The sequence below is a fragment of the Amyelois transitella genome, chromosome 4, assembly GCF_032362555.1.
Source record: "Amyelois transitella isolate CPQ chromosome 4, ilAmyTran1.1, whole genome shotgun sequence".
NCBI classification, from domain to species: Eukaryota; Metazoa; Arthropoda; class Insecta; order Lepidoptera; family Pyralidae; genus Amyelois; species Amyelois transitella.
This window is the reverse complement of record NC_083507.1, coordinates 4,014,380-4,036,402: the sequence shown is the minus strand read 5'-3', so window position 1 is coordinate 4,036,402 and position 22,023 is coordinate 4,014,380. Positions and strand designations below refer to the sequence as shown.

General features: G+C 36.3%; 2 protein-coding genes across 11 annotated transcripts in view; one reads left to right on the top strand and one right to left on the bottom strand.

Moving 5' to 3' along the window:
* LOC106129381 (ras GTPase-activating protein raskol) overlaps positions 1-7,124 on the top strand; it is a 108,217-nt gene extending 101,093 nt beyond the window's left edge. For all 10 annotated transcript variants that reach the window (XM_060953777.1, XM_060953783.1, XM_060953817.1 and 7 more), the window contains 8 exons: positions 7-215; positions 452-564; positions 2,338-2,504; positions 2,654-2,923; positions 3,150-3,247; positions 3,356-5,354; positions 5,446-5,558; positions 5,862-7,124. In XM_060953777.1, the coding sequence (XP_060809760.1) occupies positions 7-215; positions 452-564; positions 2,338-2,504; positions 2,654-2,923; positions 3,150-3,247; positions 3,356-5,354; positions 5,446-5,558; positions 5,862-6,105 (3,213 nt within the window). In that variant the 3' untranslated portion in view covers positions 6,106-7,124. The remainder of the gene's footprint in view (positions 1-6; positions 216-451; positions 565-2,337; positions 2,505-2,653; positions 2,924-3,149; positions 3,248-3,355; positions 5,355-5,445; positions 5,559-5,861) is intronic.
* Positions 7,125-7,361: 237 nt separating this feature from the next.
* Positions 7,362-9,407, bottom strand: LOC106129365 (uncharacterized). The gene has a single exon (XM_013327898.2). It carries the CDS (start codon positions 9,405-9,407, stop codon positions 7,362-7,364), a length of 2,046 nt encoding a protein of 681 aa, XP_013183352.1.
* Between the last annotated feature and the right edge of the window lie 12,616 nt (positions 9,408-22,023).

Sequence of the window (22,023 nt, the reverse complement as noted above, 5' to 3'; positions counted from 1 at the left end):
TGTCAGGACACACTCGGCTCGGCGGTAGCAGCAGCGGCGGGCCCCGGCGCCGCGGAGTGCGAGGTGGACCCGCTGCGCGCGGGCTCAGGAGCAGCGCTGAGACGGCAACAAGCCGCGCTCCGGGACGCCGTCACCCTCGCTTGGAGATCCATCGCTTCTTCTGCTCCAAGGTTCCCACCGCCGCTGAGAGACTGCTTCGCTACGTTCCGAGAGAGGTAAATATTTATAAGTACAGTATATATAGTGCGACGCTGCAGAGACAAGCGGCTCTTAGAGATGCCGTCACCCTCTAGTCGAGGTCCATAGTTTCGTCTGCGCTGCCGCCACTAAGAGACTACTTCGCTACATTCCTAGAGAGATATTTCAACGGTATTGTAAAAAGATTTGTCAAAAAATCATCTATCCCTTTTTTATTCTGTGTAAAATCATATGAAATTTTTTCATGTTACAGATTAATCTCGATGGGACGAGAAGATATTTCGGACAACTTGATAAGCGCATCAATCTTTCTACGATTCCTCTGTCCAGCTATCTTATCTCCCAGTCTTTTTGGAATCACACACGGTAAGAATATATCACAAATATTCATGATTGTATTATTTTTATCAAGAATAAGTCTCGTTTAAAGGAAGTTAAATAGAGTAGGCCAAAGCATCATTAAATCAAAACATCGAAAGTTCACAGAAAAACCAATCATATTTTCGTGGTGACAACTATGCCATTAACTGCTTTGCTTAAAGTTTTGCAGATCTTGTACATCTATGAACACTAATTCCGATGAGACTTTGTCCACGAAAAATGTGGAACTAGTGTCTTCAACTACCTCTATTATAATTTCCAAAGTAATTCGCTCGCGCGTTTAGTATAATAGGCTATATACACTTAGACTAACAGTCAGTCGCGTCTTAATAGAATATCGATAGTGTTGAACGATTTGTTAAGTTTTGAAAACATTGAATTGAGAAATCTTTCCGTTTTATGAAGTCTGTTAAAATGGATTTATCTATTCTTCTAAAAATAGGTAAAAAACTTTTTAAGTTAAACGGTTTTATGTTAAACATACATTGCAATGTTTAATATAAATGTACTAAAAACCAAAAACAAAAAAAAAAATAAAAAAAAAATAGATACAGTCGTGAGAATTATAAACATATGCATAGACTAGACTAAAATAAAACCGTGGGGCACGTCAATTGTCTACAATCGTTGATTAAAATGTTTGTTTTGGAATGTTACACTATAATTAGGCAGTTGTTCAACCGACAACGATGGACGTGTGATAAGTAGGGCTAGAATGTGGAAACAAGTTAGCAAGCTCGATTAAGCGAGTTTTAGGGTTTCATAATGTTGAGCGAGTAGTACTTTTATCATTAGTTTTGTCGATTAAAGACAAACTACGAGCAGTGAAACGATTCCTCGCTAGCCAGCAAAATAGTAAGTAATTTGCGCACCGTCTGCGCGCCAACTGCCTAACGACGAATTAAACGATTCTTCTATCGCACATTAAGTCTATAATTTGTAGACAATTGACGTGCCCCACGGTTTTATTTTAGTCTAGTCCATGCATATGTTTATAATTCTCACGACTGTATCTATTTTATTATTATTTTTTTTTTTTTTGTTTTTGGTTTTTAGTACATTTATATTAAACATTGTATTAAATATTGTATGTTTAACATAAAACCGTTTAACTTAAAAAGTTTTTTACCTATTTTTATTTTCTAGTTTTTATTTCGCATTCTGTTTAATTCATTTAGTGCTTCATTATTGCAAGGTTTCTTGCCCGTTAGTTTATTGCAGTCCAACTCCTCTATACGTAGTCCCTGCAAAGATCTTACTCTACTAAGAGCCACGTAGGCTTGACCTTCTTCAAACAGTTTCGCACCTAAGTACCTATACGACTGCGTGATCCACAGTGCTGCCCTGCATTTTATGTATTGTAGAAGCCCATGATAGTGACCTTTCATTTGATACCCATGTTGATGGGATTGATAAAACCTAAGTTATCCGCCATTTTGTAGAGGCCGCCATCTTGGATTTCAATTTTTTATAGTATATTGTATTCTGCTTGTTGAGCCCTTTCATTTGATACCCATATTGATGGGATTAATGAAACTTAAATTATCCGCCATTTTGTAACGGCGGCCATCTTGAATTTATAATGATAATGAATAAACATAATTATATTGTCACCAAAATCCAAAGTGTATACAAAATTTCAGATTAATCGGTTGACAGGAAGAGGGTGAAATTTGAATTACTAAATTTGACCCAAGAATAAATAAAACAAACGGGGTGAGCTAAATAAAACCGTTTAAAAATGTGTGATGTTTACAGAGTACCCGAACGAGCGCGCGGCGCGTAACCTGACGTTAGTCGCGAAGACGCTTCAGACCCTCGCTAACTTCACGCGCTTCCAAGGAAAGGAGGCCTTCATGGAGTTCCTCAACGACTTCCTAGAACAAGAGGCACCCAACATGAAGGCTTTCCTCAGAGCTATATCTGTAAGAATTTTTCAAAATGTTAGCGTTTGAGTTATATGTGTAATTCAGGAATTATTGTTAAAAATACGCTGTCATCGAGACACTGGAAATCCTATAACATCTCTTTGTCTTTTTGTAAACTGAAATATTATAATTGCTTTTGTCAACAGACACGTCCGCAAGATCAACAGCAACACCAACAGCAACATCAACAGCAGCAACAACACCAGCAACAACAACAACATCAACAACAACCGGAAAACAACAACCGCCATTCGTCTTCATCTCACGGCTCGGCTGCATCAGAGTGCTCGCAACACGTGGTCGCAGTCGAGGCCGATCCTGAGTGGGCGCCGCACGTAGATATCGGCAAGCAATTAGCGACGCTCCACGGCTTATTGGTTGATAGTCTGCCTAAGCTACCGCCTACTAGGATACAGGTATGTGTCTGTCAACAAGTTCTTATACTTACCTGGTTGCAGTCGGTCATATTACGGTAGCAGTCAAAGCTAATACCGAGTGGGCGCCACATATCGACATCGGCAAGGTATTTATTGCGTTAGTAACTTACCTGGTCGCAATTCGTATTGGTTCACATTAAGGTCGCAATCGGTTACTTATTTTTATTAAAAAATAAAACAAATCATATGTTTTGTTTTATTACAGGAACTGGATCCACTGTCCGATATCCTAGACGAACTGAGCAAAAGATTGGTGAGCAACGACTTAGGACCTCCTACACAAATTACGGACAACATATTCAGGTATATTCCTCATTCATAAATTTTTATGATTTGTTTTTAATGTAAAATAAATGTTGGTAACAAAACCTTAATATAAGCTGTTTTATAAATGTCTGTTTTTCATTATAGGTTTAACGATCCAACATGTAATTCAACACCAGCGAAACCCAGTAACATAGAAGTCACAACCAACGGCCAAATTAATAATAATTTCGCTCATAGTTCGCCAATCATGAACAAAAATGGTGTCCAATTCAACATAAGTCCATCAAAATCTAACGCTGAAGAATCAAAGTATAAAAATTCATATGTGGCCGTATCTAAATCACCCAGTTTTAACTTACGATCAGCAACACTGCCAAGAAATGGATATGGTTCAAATCCAGTCAATCAAAATGTAAATCCTGATCGGTATAGCTCTCAGTACAATAGCCAAGAACATTGCGTTAACCCAAAGGTCTTGCAAATTGGTTTCGGTTCCGACCAGTATCCCAAGGGCATCAGCAACGGGATCAATGAAAGCCTGGAACGGCGATTTCAAGACCGATACAAACCCAACAATTACAATCAGCAAACGCATTATCACAACTCAAATTATAACAGCACGGAGAGATCCCCGAGCAGTGACAGTATCAATCACAATTACTCTGTCAAAGACATGCAGAACATCATAAAAGAAACAGCGACTTTAGAAGAATTGTCAGATTTATTGAAATATGCCGACGATTCAGATATAGTTGATGACAAACTGATGAATAAAAAGAACTTGGCGCAGTCTAAATCTAACAACAATAACATCATCAATGGAAACAAAACGAATTATACCAGTAACGGGTCTAATGTTTCTATTAGTGGTTTGTCTAACGTCGCAAGTTCCGGCTACCAAAGTATCGCCACGTACAGCCAAAGTTCTAGTCCCATCGAAAATACTACACATCACCACCAACCGTATGAAAACGGCGGTCAACCGATGAGTCGTTACTCACAGCTGAATTACCAAAAACAGAGGGAAAAACAGTATTATGACAACAAAAATGACAAATTCTATCCAAAGAGTCCAGTGCAACAAAAAATTGATTATGATATACAAAAGTACGGAATTCAAAACTTTACAACGGCAGATAATACTCAGTCGAATACTAACTTGAATTCGAAAGTAGCACCGTTAGTATTCACTAATCCCGTTTACAATATGGAGGACAATAGACAGGCTCAGGATAAAAAGAAAAATGAAAACAGAAACTCGAAACGTTGTCCTTGCGGCTCATCCAGTTCATCGATAGATGAGGAGGGCTTGAGCACAGACAACGTGGAAACAAACTCGGAAGAAGGTTCCACCAACTTCAATGAAGACCAACAGAACCGCAACAATACCCACCGAAAACTAACCAGAGATAATTGTAATTATGAAGATGTTTACCAAATGAGCAACCACAGTCACTCGCCGCGGATACGAGATGACGAATCGTCCAGTAATTCGCCTAGTCTACGGAAGAGCAGCAAGACGCGAATGCCAAGAACGAACCCAATGCTCTCTTACTCCACAGCCCAGAACCAACTCAATCTAAAACATTTTGGTCAAAGAGGGGAATCGTTATATGAGAGCAAACCCCATCATATCTCGACCGATTCCGGTTATCCAATGAGCAGATCCGATTCAAATGTGGAAGAAGTTAACAAAGAAATGTACAGGTTACAAATCTCAAGGAGCCAAAAAGCGCTTTATAATATGGAAAACTCGAAGAACTCTCCTGAAAAATATTCTCTGTCAGAGAGTAAGATTCCTGAGACGAATTATCCTTTAGATAGAACGTACTCCGGGGCGAAGGTTTCCAGTAGTAGATTGAATGAAGATTTGGAAAGGCATCAAGATTATTACGGGGTAAGAGACAGAAGAGAGTCTCCTCAGACAGTGTTCAATAGGGAATCGCAGTCGAGTGAGGCGAGTGAGAGGGCGCCAGTGAGAAGTGAGCGAGAGATATCTATAGCGGGTCGCGACAAGCTGCAGCGTAGGCTTAGCCTGGAGTCGGCGCGGGAACTCACGGATAGCTCTGACGACATGGAGGATACCTTGTACAGTACAACAGGGAGACGGCGCGCTTCCAAACATCAAAGAACCATAGAACAGGTAAATATTTAAAAAAAAAACTAAGTATATATAACTCTATATAATCACAAATCCTGATGTTTAAAAAACTAATTTTCATGTATTTTTGCAGTATGAACGAGAAATTGAGAGGCTAAAATGTTCAGTAGAATTATTACGAGGGAGGCTGCCGGCTGAACCTGGTCAGGATCACACAGATGCAAAAATGAAGGCTATTATATCCAGGTAAAACACTTAAGTTTCGTTTTAGGTCGCCAAAACGAAAGACAACTTCAGTATATAGTGAGATTGCATACATACATATATGTATGCCTAGGTCATCTTCTTAAGATCCTTCTCCAATTACTTGTTGTGAAACGTACCTCAATAAAAAATGTAACCATAGATGAGCCATATTTTGATGTGACAATGACCTTATCTCGCTCTTTTATAGCAATGAGCTCTTGAAATTACTTTTTAATTAAGAATAGTAGCGAGTTCCTGAATATCAGTCTCACGTCATTCTCAATATTATTACGTCATTTCCAGGTTGATATGTGTCGAAGAGGAACTTCGTCGTGAGCAGCGCAAAATGGCTGCCGCTCTCTCGCACAAGCAGCGAGTAATCGAAGCTCAAGAGCATCGCATCGCGGCACTAGACGAGGCCAACACTCGGTTGTTGTCCGCGTTGGTGCACCTCCAGCAGCGCGCCCCCCACCCCGCGGCCGCGCACCCCCCCGCGCACAACAACCCCCACCCTTCACAACACTCCCATCAGGAACTACAAATTTAACAGTGCCGGGAAACTGACATATTTTAAAGCCTACGGGCCACGGACAAAAGCTAATGTGTGTGTTTGAACTTGATATTTTTTACAAATTTTAAATATAATTTCGGTCTCATAAAAAGATTCATCATTCGTATACGTACCTGTACCTAACAATGAAATACCTAGTTCGATCTTATTCCGTAGACAATATACCTAATATTTTTAAAAGTACCGACACTTTGTCTTACGCACAAACTTTCGACTTTTGGTAATCTTAAAGAAAGCAATATTCTATATTTAATTATATGTTCGTGTTTAATAAATAAATAGGTAACTATTTTTACTAATATTCATGAATAATTATCAGGCAAGGCACAATAATCAAATTTAGCACTCTGCTTGTCATGTCTGCAAAATATACGTTATAATAATGGTTGGAAGTTTAATAGGAAACGTTTTTTCGAACGACATTGAAACAGAATCACAATTGTTTTGCCATTTATAATTAACTTTGTTACATTGTTTCATTAGTTTTATAAAAAAAATGAGATGCTTTAAATTAAATTAATGTTTTATTTTATATCAGTATTTTAATTAATGAACCGGGTTTCACGTTCGCGTCACGTGTCGACATGTTTGTTTTCTGTAGCAATGATACCAAAGACGATTGAATATCCCTCAGTCTATAGTTGTAGTGTTACACTTCAACGTCACTACAACTGTAGCCTTCTAATGTTGTAATTTAAAATAAAATGTTATAGTTTTATAATTAATAAGACTTGTATAATAATTTTCTTAGTGTTTAAGTAAAACGTGGTATGAATAGAGTATTTTTACTACCTGTGGAGTATTATAGTGGATTTTTATGACAATGTATAATGATTGTGACTCTCTCAAAAATTAACAATATGACTTCTTGATTTAAAATACTTTTTCTGCAATTCACAATATACAACCTAGTTGTAACAATGGAAATTACTTTTATGTAAATATACCCGCGTAGGTATATGATAAACTTATCATATTAAATTATGGATTATGTATTTTTGGGTTTTATTTACACAAAAACTTTCCCCGTCTACTTATTTGGGGCAATGTACGAATGAGAACCCATAAAATTTTCTTCAAAATAATATAAACCATGTTTGGTGATTTTTGTCAGACCTGTGTAGGAAGAGAGACAACGACAGTGGAAATACACAGCATTATACAAAAATGAAAGTTCATTCAATTCAATGATATATTTTTAAACATCTTTTAGAACTGATGAAAACTCGCGCTTAGTCTTCTGGTTCGAAACCGTCTGGAAGGCAACAGTAGCGATTATTTAACATTAAATACTTTCTTTCAACTGCCTCTCTCGTACTGTATGGATGCATGAGCATTAAATCTTCCATGCGCGCGTACAAATACGAAAAGTAAATCTCTCTAAATTTTTTATCTGGGAAGGCAGCTTGGAACATAGTAGCCCACATTAAATTGGCTAAATGTGCTTGAGATCTAAATAAAGCCAATCTGTATCGTTTCATGAAAACTCTGAATTTTTCATTTAAATGTTGTTTTTGTGACCATGTAGTAAGCCCTGAATACATTGGATCCTGAGGTGGCGAAACATGGCCCAAACCCTTTGTTACCAGTGAGTCGAGCAACTGCCAGTACATAGAACTTTTTCTTAACTTTTCAAGCCTTTCTGCTTGAGTATATGGACCGTATATGCGTTTTCTCATCCATTCTCTCAACTCAGGAACCAAGTGTATATCAGGCAAACGAGCTGCTAAATTAACACGCCTCATCAATCGTAATGCGCATCTTAAGTAGTCTTCAGGCTTCGGATCTTGTCCCAAACAAGTGGTGGACGATCTCTTGGTTTTTTTTTTCTTTTTATCTTTTTTGTCTACCACTGTATCGTCGTTCACATGTAGCATGCTTTCAGTATCCCAAACTCTTTTGAATTCCTTTTCCACGAATAGTTGTTTATCGCTTAAGTTAAAAATAGTTTGATAATTGAATTGGTATGGAGTATGACGTGTTGCTTTCTGAAAATATGGTAATTCCTCCGGAGGGAATGTTTCTTCATTACCGAAGTCGTAATGATGTTGGCAGTAACATTTAGTTTTCTTAATGTACTCAAAGATAGTACTATTCCATTTCTTTAGGCAATCGCAAGGGTCTGGTTTCGGGGGAGGTGGCTTAGCGCAGAAACCACAGTTTATATTTATATATTCTCCATTTAAATATCTGTATCCTCCGTGAATCAAATATCCGAGTGGAGGTAATATTGACACACTGCTCAGTAAATAAACAGATCGGCCGTGTATGTAAGACACACCGCTGATAGTATACTGAGCATTCCACATTCCTGTACTAGGGGCAACAGGTTTCCTCCTTCTACATCCCTTTTTATTAGCTGTCATACTGATACCGTATGTTTTTTTCACTTCAGTGAGGGATAATTTCGATCCACGTATTTTCCGATGACTTGTCTGTGTTATAGTTTTCATCGTCATAGCTGTGATAGACGAGTGAGGTTCTATTCTTGTGAAACCCGCCAACTTGTCGCAATACGACCGTGGTAACCTTTTCGGAGGAGGCGGTGGTGGGGGAGGTAATGCTGGAGGTTTTGGTAACGGAGGTTCATCTTCGAAGGGTTCATTAAGGTCGTCTAAATTAGGTAATGGTGCCGGGCGAGGGCGTTTACGTTCAGGGGGCACATACAGTGCCGCAACCATTTTTTGTAAGTAAGGTGATGCTAGAGGTTTCTTGCTTTTTGGTTTCACCTTAGCAATTTTTGGCTTCTCCTTACATTCAGGGCGAAATCTTTCCCGAAGTAAAGCGATCAAGTTATTCAATCCTAAATAGAGTATTGCCGATAACATAAGCCTCGCATTTAAGTGGTACGAAAACTTTTTCCCGTCAATGGTATGCCCATAAGTTATAAGAAACAGATGTGCCAACATTTCTTTATTATCATTGCGCCCCATATAGACACATGTCATAAGGTCATTAGTTGTAGGTCTAGGTACGATTCCAAGTATTTTCATAACGCGAGCAGTTCGCACCGGTCTTCCTTCAAGTAAATCTTGATAAATGCAGAATTCCAATGTATCTAATGCTTCACGTTGTGGTACGCTGAGTGCTTGATACCACCGCGGTCCCACCTCCTGTTTTATTTCCTTGAACAATAAGCGATCTCTTTGTTTTCTGTATTGTTTGAGATCATCCATAAAAGTCTGTCTTTCGCGTATTTTCCGCGCATACACGATCTGCATATGGCGCTGGTGACGCTCCTCCTGGCTCGTCTCAGGGCCATACTTTTGATAAACCATTGTTTGCTCTTAATCAAATTTTGCCACAATAATTTTTGATATTATAATGTAAGTTAATACCTTTTTATCCAATGGATCGAACTGCAATTTTGAAAAAAAAAATTGCTCAATATTTTCACAATAAAATGTTCATAAATAAATGTAATCAACTCATGTTATTTTTTAAATGACGTTGCTTTTTATTTATTTTTTTCAAATTTAAGTGATGTATTTCAAAAAGTTTAGATAGGTAAATTTATCAACAAATTCCTGTTTGGTAAAATACCTACATGATTATAAAAAATAGTTCCTACTTAGGTACTTAAAACAATTACATTATTTTTTTATCTAAGAAGTAAACTTATTTATCTACGAAAAAAACGCATATTTTTTAAATTTTAATAAATCATAGTATTTAATAGATATTGATAATTATTGAAGAAAGATGATAAATATTGTGCTGCCATCTTTTGTCGAATAGCAGAACTTCATATTGTTACGAAACTTTAGAACCTTTTTATGTTTAAAAGTAAACAAGCTTACTAAGTCAGTCATGTATGTAATAAAAAAACTATGTATATTTGCAAGAAAAACTATTGATTTCTATTATTAATAATAACAAAGGTTCCATAGTGGGTCATGAATGAGAACAAGATTCTGTAAAATTCGATCTTAGGACTTTGATCTTTGTCAAATGTTAATACTGTAATATGCAAAAATCTGAATAATAGTTACATTTGATCTGGTTTCTGTTGTAGTGAAACACGAAAATTTTATAATTTTCGTGCAATTTTTAAATTTTAGAGAAATATGGCATGACATCTGGAGAAAATTCGTGTTGTCCTCTTAATGTCAATCACTTTATTATGTTTTTCGGAGTTCTATTTAAAAAATAAAACAAGTATTTAATATACATTCAACAACAATTTGAAGTATGGATAAAACAAAATAAAAGATACCTACCGTTATTTTTCTTTACATGCACAAGTAAACATTTTCAACCAAACAACGTACCTACAGTACAAGATCAAGAAGATATTTGTTGGCTCCATTCATTTCACTTAAAACGAATAACGGTGGAGTTCGTCCCGGGAAGCTATTTGTTAGTCATTCGGACACGGGAGGCGCACCACACCATCACATGCGTGGGCCCGATCAGCTGTCTAAAACTCGGCCGGTCGAAGACCCAGCAAGGGTGAACGCCCCTAGCCAACATCCATCATCTAAAATATTCCCTCATTCGTACGCGCTGCTGAATCTATCTCAATATTTAAGCCCATACATTACCATCTATCAATCAAGCAACTTCACCGCTGATCCCGCAAAATGTAAAATCGTTGAGTCGGATGCGGATCGTAAACACCTTGAGAAAATGTGGACAGTAAAGAAGCGAAGCTTGTGGCATATGCTGACTTATTTGAATAACTCTTGGCAATAAATACAAATATTGCATTTAGGTTTAGTATAAGCAGGTAAAATTTTGTTGGGTTGAGGGTGAATCTCAATTCTATCATTAAGCCTTACCGCTGAACGTGGCTCTGTATTCCCCGCAAGGGATATAGATAGACGTGTATGTATCTTAAGGGTGAAGATAGGTCGGTAGCAATTAAATTATATTGTGGTAAGGACAACATCAATTGATATTGATGAGTTTATTTAAACCATATTTAAAAATAAAGTTAAAGCGGGTAATTACTTACGTTAAATTGATAAGATACTCGTAGTCGTCTTATTTTTACAATATCGATGCGATGTTGTAAAAAGCTTTATCTGTACATTTTTACTTTGTTACCCCTACAGTGAATGGAGTCTTGACGTAACTGTATCGTACGGATTTGCTATTCAATACGGAAATTATTAATAAAACTGATACATAATACATGTAACGATGGTAACAAAGGGTTTGTAAATACTCTCGCAGTATGCAATAGCACACAAATTGGTATAATTCATCTAAGTAACTTAATTTTTTGCAATAAATAAGCTGATTATGCTATCATGTACCGTTTAATGTATACGAGTTAGAGAGAGTCAAAATCTAGATAGGGCTCGTGGGCCTCATGCTGCTGAAAGAAATAATAGATAGAGGCAGGTTGCTAACCCATCGCCTAAAAGATGAATACCTAGTTTATAAGGCCCTAGTTTGTAAGGCCACAAGGCCTTATAAACTAGGTATTCATCTTAATTATTGTATTGAAGCAGCTGGTACACGCTGTTTTATTTCTTCGTAACTAGACCAGCTTAAAGGCGTTACGGATATATTTATTGTTTCTTTTTAATAAACAAATAATTATATAAAATATCTTCAGCATGATTCATAGATCCTCGAAATCAGCAATCGCATTTGACGACAGCGACGCAATCGGATCTTAATGACTCACTGATGAATTAAGCGTGTGATCTTGACATAGCTTGAAATTTCTCAGACTTTGTAGTATATATCTGTTACCTATACATATTTTATTATTTGAGTTAATGTTTATTATGTTAAAGTGTTAAAGGGAGACCTTTATGATAACAACATCATAAACATTTTAAATACATACAATACAATTTATTAACCTTATGAGTACCGATGGCATCCCAGAAATTCCTAAGTCCATTCACAGAAGAAGGCTCATGTAATACATGAACACACAGAAGAAGGCTCATGTCATACATACATAAAATCGAACCTCTTGATTAGTCTCCAACGACTTCCGCACTATGTGTGTGAACTTTCCTGAACGTGAGATGTGTATCGTTAGATTTGCTAGAGGTGGCTGCAGCGTTCACTTTCCTGCCAGGAAGTATTGCAGCCACTTTCACTCCATTCAAGATCACTTCGTTCCGCCTAGCGCCTAGGCCAACAATAACTACTTACGTACTATTGTCTGTTGCTGTCATTTTGTATTTATTATTGGAGTTAGAAGTTGACGTATCCATTATTGGCAACTTAGGATTATCTACCTACAGTCTAACGTGATTAAAATATATTTTATAAACTAGACTATCAGCTTCAAAACCTATAAGTACTTGACAAAACTATATGCCTACACGTCGTTCCTATTAGTTACTTATAAGAAAAATACAATTCATCACAATGTTATCGCGTTTGAGTGTTACCGGAAGCACGTTTAGATATAAATATTTCATTCCTCTAAAAATGTTTTAAAATAAGTTGCAATTTAGAGTTTTATTTCCCAGCACTGCGTTTTAATGGGAAATCCGCCAGAAAAGATATTTAGACATTAAGTACCCATTAACCTCCTGTAAAACAGTCAAACCTTCAGCGACTGCTTCTAAGAAAGATTTCAGGCGCCATTTCTCCAAGGGGTCAATGACCGCTCTTATCTGGTGGGTTTGTGTGCGTGCACGTGGCTTGCGCTTGCGCTGGCTTCTACTTGCATTGTAAGATGCATTATTATGCAACAATCGCTGATAGGCAAAATCTGTTGATGTGAACTTAAGTTTGTTATTTTCAGATACTTATTAAATTTTTTGGGTTTTTTCTCATAAAAAATACCGTTTAGTAGTTTTACAATACCACACTTAACCTGAAATGATGAAGGTGCGAAGAAAAAGTAACAGATTACTTACTATATCCCCGTAAAATCCTGTGCAACAACTGGCTGATAGTTTCAGGGATAAGAGTAAAAACAACTTGTCACTTAAGTTTACTCTATATACTCGTAACGTGTAGATATCGTATATCTGGCAGGTGACGCGTCTCTCTCAAGTAAAATCATTGCTAAGAGTTTGTAGTATCCTTTGACAAATTTTATTCTGAAGGGAGGGACGCCCAAATATTGGGTGAACAACCTCTTAATGCTCGAGGAGACATTTTATTTTTACCGTGCTATTGCTAGTATCAAAGGCCTGCCCTATCGAAAGAAGTGTTTTAATTAGATCTGGCCACCCAAGGTTTAAGAAGTAACTTCAGTGAAATTTAACACTTCGTTAACAAGACTTTACAATACATCGTTTTCAGCGATTGTACCATAGTAATTATTAAAAAAAAATACGTTTTTGGTTATTATATACATTCATGTATTTCATAAATTCAAGAGGTATTCTTGGATTCTTGGGGTTCCGTACCTTCTATGAGAATGGATTATTTCGTGTAAGACTAGAGGATGTACCGCAAGGTTCTAAATGAAGTAAAACATAAAACATTTGCTGCGAAGGAAACGTTTTATTGGTCATTTGTTTAATTACTCATAATAATGAAGTTGATCATAAAAGATGATGATAGATGATATACTCAAAATAATAAAGAAATGATGCTCTCAATGGACTAAAACATTAAGCATCATTTAAAACTAAGCAATATTTGGTTGCCGGATATATTACAGTATCACCAACACCTTAACCGAAACAATTAATCATCAAGGAGGACAATAAAACCAATCTCATGCCTGTTTCTGGTCTAAATTCTATGACCTCAACGACCTTTGAACTTGGGGAGTAACGTACCCTTGACTCGAGCAATGGAGGTCCTTACCCCGCTATAATTATAGAACGATAACAGAATATTTTCGTTCCATTGAGTGTGAGGAACTGAAGAATAAGTAATAAACGCTATTTATAATTATTAATATAATTTTCATAAGTTAAGTCTGCTTTTATGCTAATATTTTAGTATGAATATCAATTGGTTTGGGGTCACAATAATGGGGTGAATTTTGTCCCCAAAAATAAATGGTAGAGATTTTATATATGCAGTCAGATGAATAAATGCAATCTGCATTTCATGCTACCCAGCGGTTTCCAGGATTTTAAAAACTTTCAGTAATAAAAAAGTTGTTTAAAGAGTAGTAAAATCACAAATAATCTCAAGTAGGTAGTAGGTACTCGTATATTGACCTAAGCCGATTTATTCCACATCGCGTGTTAATAAAATGCTATGCACTTCTCATACAGTGCACTGTCGTTACAATGGTTTTCCGGTAGTTGCATCAGTGTGCGTCGTGTGTGTGTGTGTGGCAGGATCGCGTTACAGCTGAAACTCGGGGCGCCTGCCGAAAAGCGCGGTCGACGACCCGGTCAGGACCGCGGCCGTATAGCGTGTTTAAACAATCTGCGTATTTTGTCTAACGAAGAAGCACTAATAGTTTAGTATGAATACGAAATTCACTTTTATGAGGTAAGCATGTCTGTAAGAATTTTGTGCCGTGTGGTTCTCGGCTCTTTTAAATAAGAAATCTCCATATATTTCCCATCGAACTTGGGATTCTTCTTGTAGCTTGATGGGCTTTCAATTCCAACATTGAGCCATACAGCTGGACGAGGCCATTCAGACTTTTCCAGACTGTTGGCTCTGTCTACCTCGCATGGGATATAGACCTGTCTATATCAATGTGAAAGTTTTGAGTTGAGAGAGAATTTTAGTATTAGGTATAGTTTATCCCATTTTTATCAATGGACCATGTAACTAAACGATGTAACTTTATAAATGGTATCAAACCTAAAAACAGATTATTCAATTTATTTAAAAGCAATACTAATTAAGAGATTTGCATAAGAGAAATACGATTCTCACAAACTAAATTTGAACTTCCGTCTGTCCAAGGGTTTTTGATCCGAAAAAAGCAACATGTAGTAAGTTAAGGCGATTAAAATATAAGACTTTTAAAACTACACAAAGTTATATATAACCCCGTCCCTTTCCAATCAGCGATAATTGTGCAATGACAACACGACCAATATTATTGAGTATCAAAATTTATTTCGTCACGCACAAAATGCAATAATCACTGCAAACATACATATATTATTAAACAAATTTGAAGTGTCTTATTACCACCCTTTATCAGAATTAATCGTTTATATTCCGCAAGTGTCAAGATCGCGCGGGCGACTCACAAGGCCCGGTGATATATTTGGTGACATTGAACTGCGTCCATTGCCAACGACCTCGCTCCTCAGAGTCGTTTTGCGTAATCGCTCCTGCGTAGTACAGACCTCATACAAACACATGCAATTCTCATTCGAACTTGATTTTATCTCGTTTCAGCCGTTTACCGTGAATTGATATAGGATTGTTTGCATTAGGATTGTTACAATCTCAAAAGATTGTCCAATAAGAGCAATTAATAATGATTTAAAGTATCTATAAGAAGCAAACATAATTATGTCAGTTGTTTTATTTTATAATGATCACTGTATATATGTGTATATATGTGTATATATGTGATACATAGTATCACAGTGGAAGATTTTATGAAAAAGTTTTTTCAAAGGTTTTTTAAGAAAACATTTTCCCGGGGTTTGCACCAATGGAAATCGACCGAAACGTAATTGAATAAACATGAATCTATGACTTTAAATTAAAATTCATTTAAAGTCATACAACAGGATTGATCGCACTTAGATTTAATATTCTGTTCACGAATGCAGCGGGCCTGGCTAAAGTGGTCTCCGGAGGAATGTTCTTCAGATTGTGACCGTCAATTTAAGTGATGATATATTTAAAAGTTGACTGGTATTTGTAGGTCCAATAATAATATAAACAGTTAATTCGACTTGTCGAAAAGATAATTATTTGTTTCACACTTCACACGCTTGATATTTAATAACAGTACCTATCAAATAAAGACAGAGAAGCAGGTCTACGATTTCGGTGGAAGATTGTGATGATAAAATGACTCAAAACTTATTGGAAACAAAGGGTATAAAAACACTTTGATCTGGTTTTTGAATCTTTTAAAAATATGATACCCATAAACTTTAAAGCAATATGCATTTCTCTGTTTTCATGGTGGTTTCTTTGTCTGTACATTTCTTTACTGCACAGAAATTTACAGTACAAGAAATAGTACATAGTTATAAAAGAAATATATTACTTGCAATGGCGGACATATCCCATAAATGAATTCTAGTCAACCGGCAAACTTGTTCATTAAAATTTTATTCATGCAGGTTGAACTTCATACGATGATCTCTTTCATCTTTACATATTCTCGGTTTCACCCTCCGCTGCTTTGGTCTAAGGCCCAGCTCCGCTTCTCTACATTACCCTTACTTTTCCCGATCTAAAACTAAAACTGAGTATGTTAAATCTTCAGTTTAAAGTCCATTGCCTCACGCATTTCGTCTTAAGTAACATAAAGCTAGAGCTTCTTCGGTCTGCCCTTTCTACCTGAGTGGACCTACACTACCTCCGTAGAGGCGCAATGTTTTGATAAATCAGCTGTTTAATAAATACTTCGTAGCCATGGGCACTATGCTTGTATCAAAACAAAATAACAGTTGCTACAACTTCAAGGTCCTACGCCCTGCGGTGGCGGAGCTGGTCGTCTAGCCAGGGAGAGCACTTTCACTATCTAACTGTGAGACCATTGCTGCCAACACTAGCACTTATACGTGTTTTTATAAACCGTGAAAGCACTGCTTGTAGGCTTCGGTCATGTCAAAACTTGTAACAATGGTCTTGAGAGAATTATAGCATATTTGTTTTTCAGGATGTGATAGAAAAATTATTTGTAACTTCATCTATTCCCATAATCAAAATCTTAGAGACACATAAAAAAAATAGAGTTATAAGTAACAGCTATGACTTACATATAAAAAACATTTTTTTTTTAATTTTTAAAAAATCTCACAAAATCCTCGGGCAAAACATATTGTAATCAAAAAGTATCATAGAAAAGAAGAAATAAATATGAACTGTAGTTATTTTTATGATGCTTCAAGCAATTAAAATGCAAGTCCACATATAAACATTACGAACTTAATAACCGAACGAAAAAGAAATATTTATATTTTCCGATGAATGTTGAAGAAATGTCAGGGAAGTTTCCTACCTACTTTTTCTGGAAACTGAAGGGAAACTGTATGGAATCAATTTATTGTGTGTCAATCTCTTGATCAAATCAATTTTAACATGTATTGAGTATTAATAAAAAATCTATTATTTATGAAATGTAAAAAGAAGTATTGATAAGTGAATTATAAAATGCTGATTCTGTTTTATTATCGGAAAATTATTTTTGTAAAGATTACTCCGTCGAAGTACTTTTAAAACTGCAAATATGGCACATACTGAAATGTGAAAGCTAAATATTGCGCAAATTAAAGCAGGTGCTATTTTCTTTTTGGAAAAACTACAGTAGATGTATGCTATTTTCATTCAACACAGTATTGGCAAGTAACTACCTATTGGCGAGAATTTGGAAGCATTTGTAATTGTCTCTGTGAACGAGGTCAATGCCCTACCTTGTTTTGCTTGGATCTTCCAAAAATGAGATTGGTTGTTGGTGATTCAACGCGCAAAGTTGCACGTAATGAAATGAAAAGCATAATACTCGTATATGAAGTCGAAGTCAATTTTGCAAATTGTCTTGAACTTAGGTAGTAGGTACCTACTTTGCTTAAACATTCAAAATTGCAAATTCGAAAATGTCAATGTCGAATTTGTAAAATTTTGACGGAATTACAGGACCTGTTAGATATTATAGTTTGCGAAAATGGTTGAGCTCCATGTGTGCGGTGTGGTTCGCGTGAGGAAAGCGTCGGGCCGGGTTGCGGGTCCGACTATTCCCGTTCCCGGCGGAAGGGTCCCGCAGGAGTGAGTGGAGGGTGTGTGCGGCACTGTGTCGGTCAGTCACCGCTCTGCCGGCGCGCCGTGCGCTCGTATGCTTGCGTTCCACGCCGCACTGCTATTGTTCCGACACCTCCTATGTTTATCTACTGCCCTGGTACATGCCATGTCCGTAGTATGAACTATCGTAGTGACGTGATCTTCTTTTCAGACTAGTGAGAGCCTCTTTCAGTGGATTGTGACCGTTTATGTGTATGATAGTGGATAGTGACTTACAAGCAAGGATTGTTATATCAAAGGATCTTGTTTGGGATGCTGCAAGGACCCCTACTGTTTTAAGATTTTCAGGTGCAGTATTAATTGTCTTTTAAATTTAAAATTATTTATATACTGAAATAGTTATTCATTGTTAACTAAGATCACAATATGTCACAATGCTGAAAATTTGAAAATATCTAAAATCAGACCTAGTTTTAGGAGAGTGAAAGCTTTGTACCTATCCGGGTCATAATATATACATTAATCACGTTTATACCTATCCCTAACCGGATAGACAGTATAGTTTCCAATTGATAGTCCAATAAATACCAACAAACCCTATTATATAATAAGTCTGTCCGTCAAAAGATTACCGGTCTCATGAACTGTAAGACCTTTTTTTAAGTCTGCTACCTTAACCACTCGACTGGTACCACCACGACAACAGGAAATGTAATGCTTCTGCAGTTAAGCTGCAATTAAAAATGATTAGTTTAAAAATGATTGGATGATACCTACCTTCCTGCTTATTAGTGCCTTGATCAAATCGGGAACGCCTTGGCAAAAGGTCAGGTCAAGAGTACCCTAAACTATTGAGCTTGCATGAAGAGAATGATGATTGTTGACGAAGCGAAAGAAGTAGGTTGGCTGGTATCTTGGCAAGGAGGACCGTGTTACCTTCCAAGTTCCCTGGGAAGGAGGCTGGATATTATGTATTTATTAAGGTATAAATAGTTTTAGTTCATAGTCATAATAATAACCACATTGTTTTTATCAACAGCTCCAGAATCGTCTTACCTTCGTTCCGGACTCACAGAGATGAAGGAAAAAGGCTGAACAAATACAAACGTGGCTCGATAATAAAAATGTAAGTAACAAGTATCAATTTTACTTATCAACTATATCTTTGGTCTGTATATTTTGTAGATATAAATAAAATAGTATTTATTGAAAAATAAAATGAAATATTTATCGGGCATGTATTTTTTAATGTAAACTAATCAATTCTTAAATCACGATATAAAATATTTTGAATCTACATAAACAAAAATAAAGTATAATAAACCTAATAATCAGATGGACTATCATGTATAATGAACTTAATAAAAAAAGTTATTTAATGTATTCCTGTAATTATATAAATAATTAACTAATTTATATATAATACGTTAATAATAAGTTTTATGAATTTTTGGGCAGTATCCAAGTTCAAGAGTCAATCGTAATACTCTGAAAAATGTAATTGTAAAGCATTTTCCTTTCTACTGTTTACTTATAGCAAATATAAAGGTCTCAAAGAATTAAGGCGCCACCGACTAACAGAACAATACGGTATTGGAAAAACTAAAGATAAATGGAAATTGTGAGTGGTGTCAACAGCCGCCCGCCCATTGACGGGTCGCGCCCGCCCTCGCTCTACCTACTGCTAATATCTTAGCTCCAACATTCTGAACAAGCTCCTCCAATTTCAATATTGAAGATTTACACCACTTGATATTATCTTAAGTTTGAAATAGTAATAAGCTGAGAGTTTTGCTTGGTCGTGAAAAAATTGCATTTCTCAGGCGTAGAATAATGTTTACATCACACTTGCATATTTATGCTCTTGCGCTTTGGCGGTAGACTTAAAAATGTGATAAATATATCTATACGAATATTATAAAGCTGAAGAGTTTGTTTGTTTGAACGCGTTAATCTCAGGAACTACTGGTTCGAATTAATAAAATATTTTTGCGTTGAACCATTTATCGAGGAAGGCCTTATGCATCACGCTGCAACTATAAGGAGCAAAGAAATAATAGAGAATGTGAAAAAAAAAACGGGGAAAATTATTCATCGCTTCAATGATGCCTAAAATAACTGTTCCACGCGGACGAAGTTGCGGGCACAGCTTCTTTTTTTAATAAACTTACACACTCATCATGGTTGTATCTCTTTCGGGGTAGACAGTGCCAATATTCGCAAACCTCGTAAGACGTAACTTGTGTGCGAAATTTTATAGTCAAATATATGGAGTGTGAACAGAAGATGAATGAAAACTTATAAACACACTAGCTGTGCCCGCGACTTCGTCCGCGTGGTATAGTAATTTTGGGCATCATTGAAGCACTCAAGGATGAATAAGTTTCCCCGTTTTTTTTCACATATTCCATTATTTCTTTTTTCTTAATAGTTGCAGCGTGATTTTATATAGCCTAAAGCCTTCCTCGATAAATGGTCTATTTAACGCAAAAAGAACTTTTCAATTTGAACCAGTAGTTCCTGAGATTAGCGCGTTCAAACAAACAAACTCTTCACCTTTATAATATTAGTATAGATTTTCCCATAGTTATACAATTAGTATGATTGTATTCAGATTTATTATTCCAACACCTTATTGTGATGCAAACGTAAATCAAATCAAATCGAAAACAATAATTATGTATCTATTAATTGAAATCTTCTAGCTTTCCTTTCATTCGTTAGCTTCCGAGTCTATATCGTTGCATACAAAGTCGATTCTAATCAATAGATAGAATTTAGTGTGCATTCGCTTTTATTATTATTATCGTTGTTATTTATTTTCTTACTTTGGAATTTTCTTCTAAATTGATGAGAGGATTACGATGTGATCCTCGTTGTGTGCTTAACGTGAAAATGCCCCATAATTAAGAATCATAATTTAATTGATCAAAAACAAAGTATCATGGAAATCTTTAGGATAACTTTTATTATTCTTAATCTTGATATATACAGAATCCACAAAATATATAGTTGTACTTACAAGTACCGTGTGGTTACCGGCGCCAATAGAAAAATGAATACAATCACTCAGTCTCTTTCCCATGGATGTCGTAAATGGCGACTAAGGAATAGGCTTATAAATTTGTGATTCTTCTTATAGGCGTTGGGCTAGAAACCGGTCATTATTAAAATTTCAATTCTATCATTAGGCCGAGCAGCTGAATGTGGCCTCTCAGTCTTTCAAGCCTACTGGCTCTGTCTACCCCGCAAGGGACGGGACGGACGTGTTTATATGGAAATGCTTGGATGGACTTACTAGATGTAATATAACTCAAATAAATTCATGTGCTGCTCTTCTACTATTAACTTTCTTCAGGCTGTTGATCGTAGTTTACCAAAAAAAAAACTCAAAATATATAAATTTGATGAAAATCTCACGAATATGTCATCGATTTCAGAAAGCAGTCGAACTGTATATGTTGTAAACTAAATTATTCCGTGAAGCTAGTTATTCTATATCTGCTCTGGTGACGCGTTCGCTATTCATAATATGCATCGCGATCTGTCATCTATTGCTAGTGAAATAGGCATCATATTCGCGTAAATGATGCACCTCAGTTTATTGTTGCGGGAATAATGCACTGGCGGCAGTAGTTTACGAGGTCTTTCACCGGCCACATTATATAGGTCAGTTAGATTAGGAACGGTCACTTACGGTACTTTGTACCCATGAAAGTACTAACATATTTTTATTATCTTTCAATCTATCAGTATTCTTCTCTCGATCGATATCGTATTCCCGACTGCATTCTGAAATGTGGTTTTCAAATTTAATGGAATAGATAGAATTTAAGTGTTTGAAACAAACCGCCGCCATGTCAAAAGTCTCATGCACAATATCTTGTTATTAAAATAATTAACCTTTTGCGAATTAGATTTTGAGTTAACGTTATCACAAACGTGATACTAGGTTAATGTTTTCCTCAGGCATAAAGCCGTAAGGTCCGCAGCGACCTCAATATGCCGACCATTGTTTCAACTGCTTATCGTGTTATTCTACCATACGTACTTAATTTACCATTTCCATGTCCCATATCTACGGTCATAATTTTCTTAGTTTTCTGATAAGTTAAT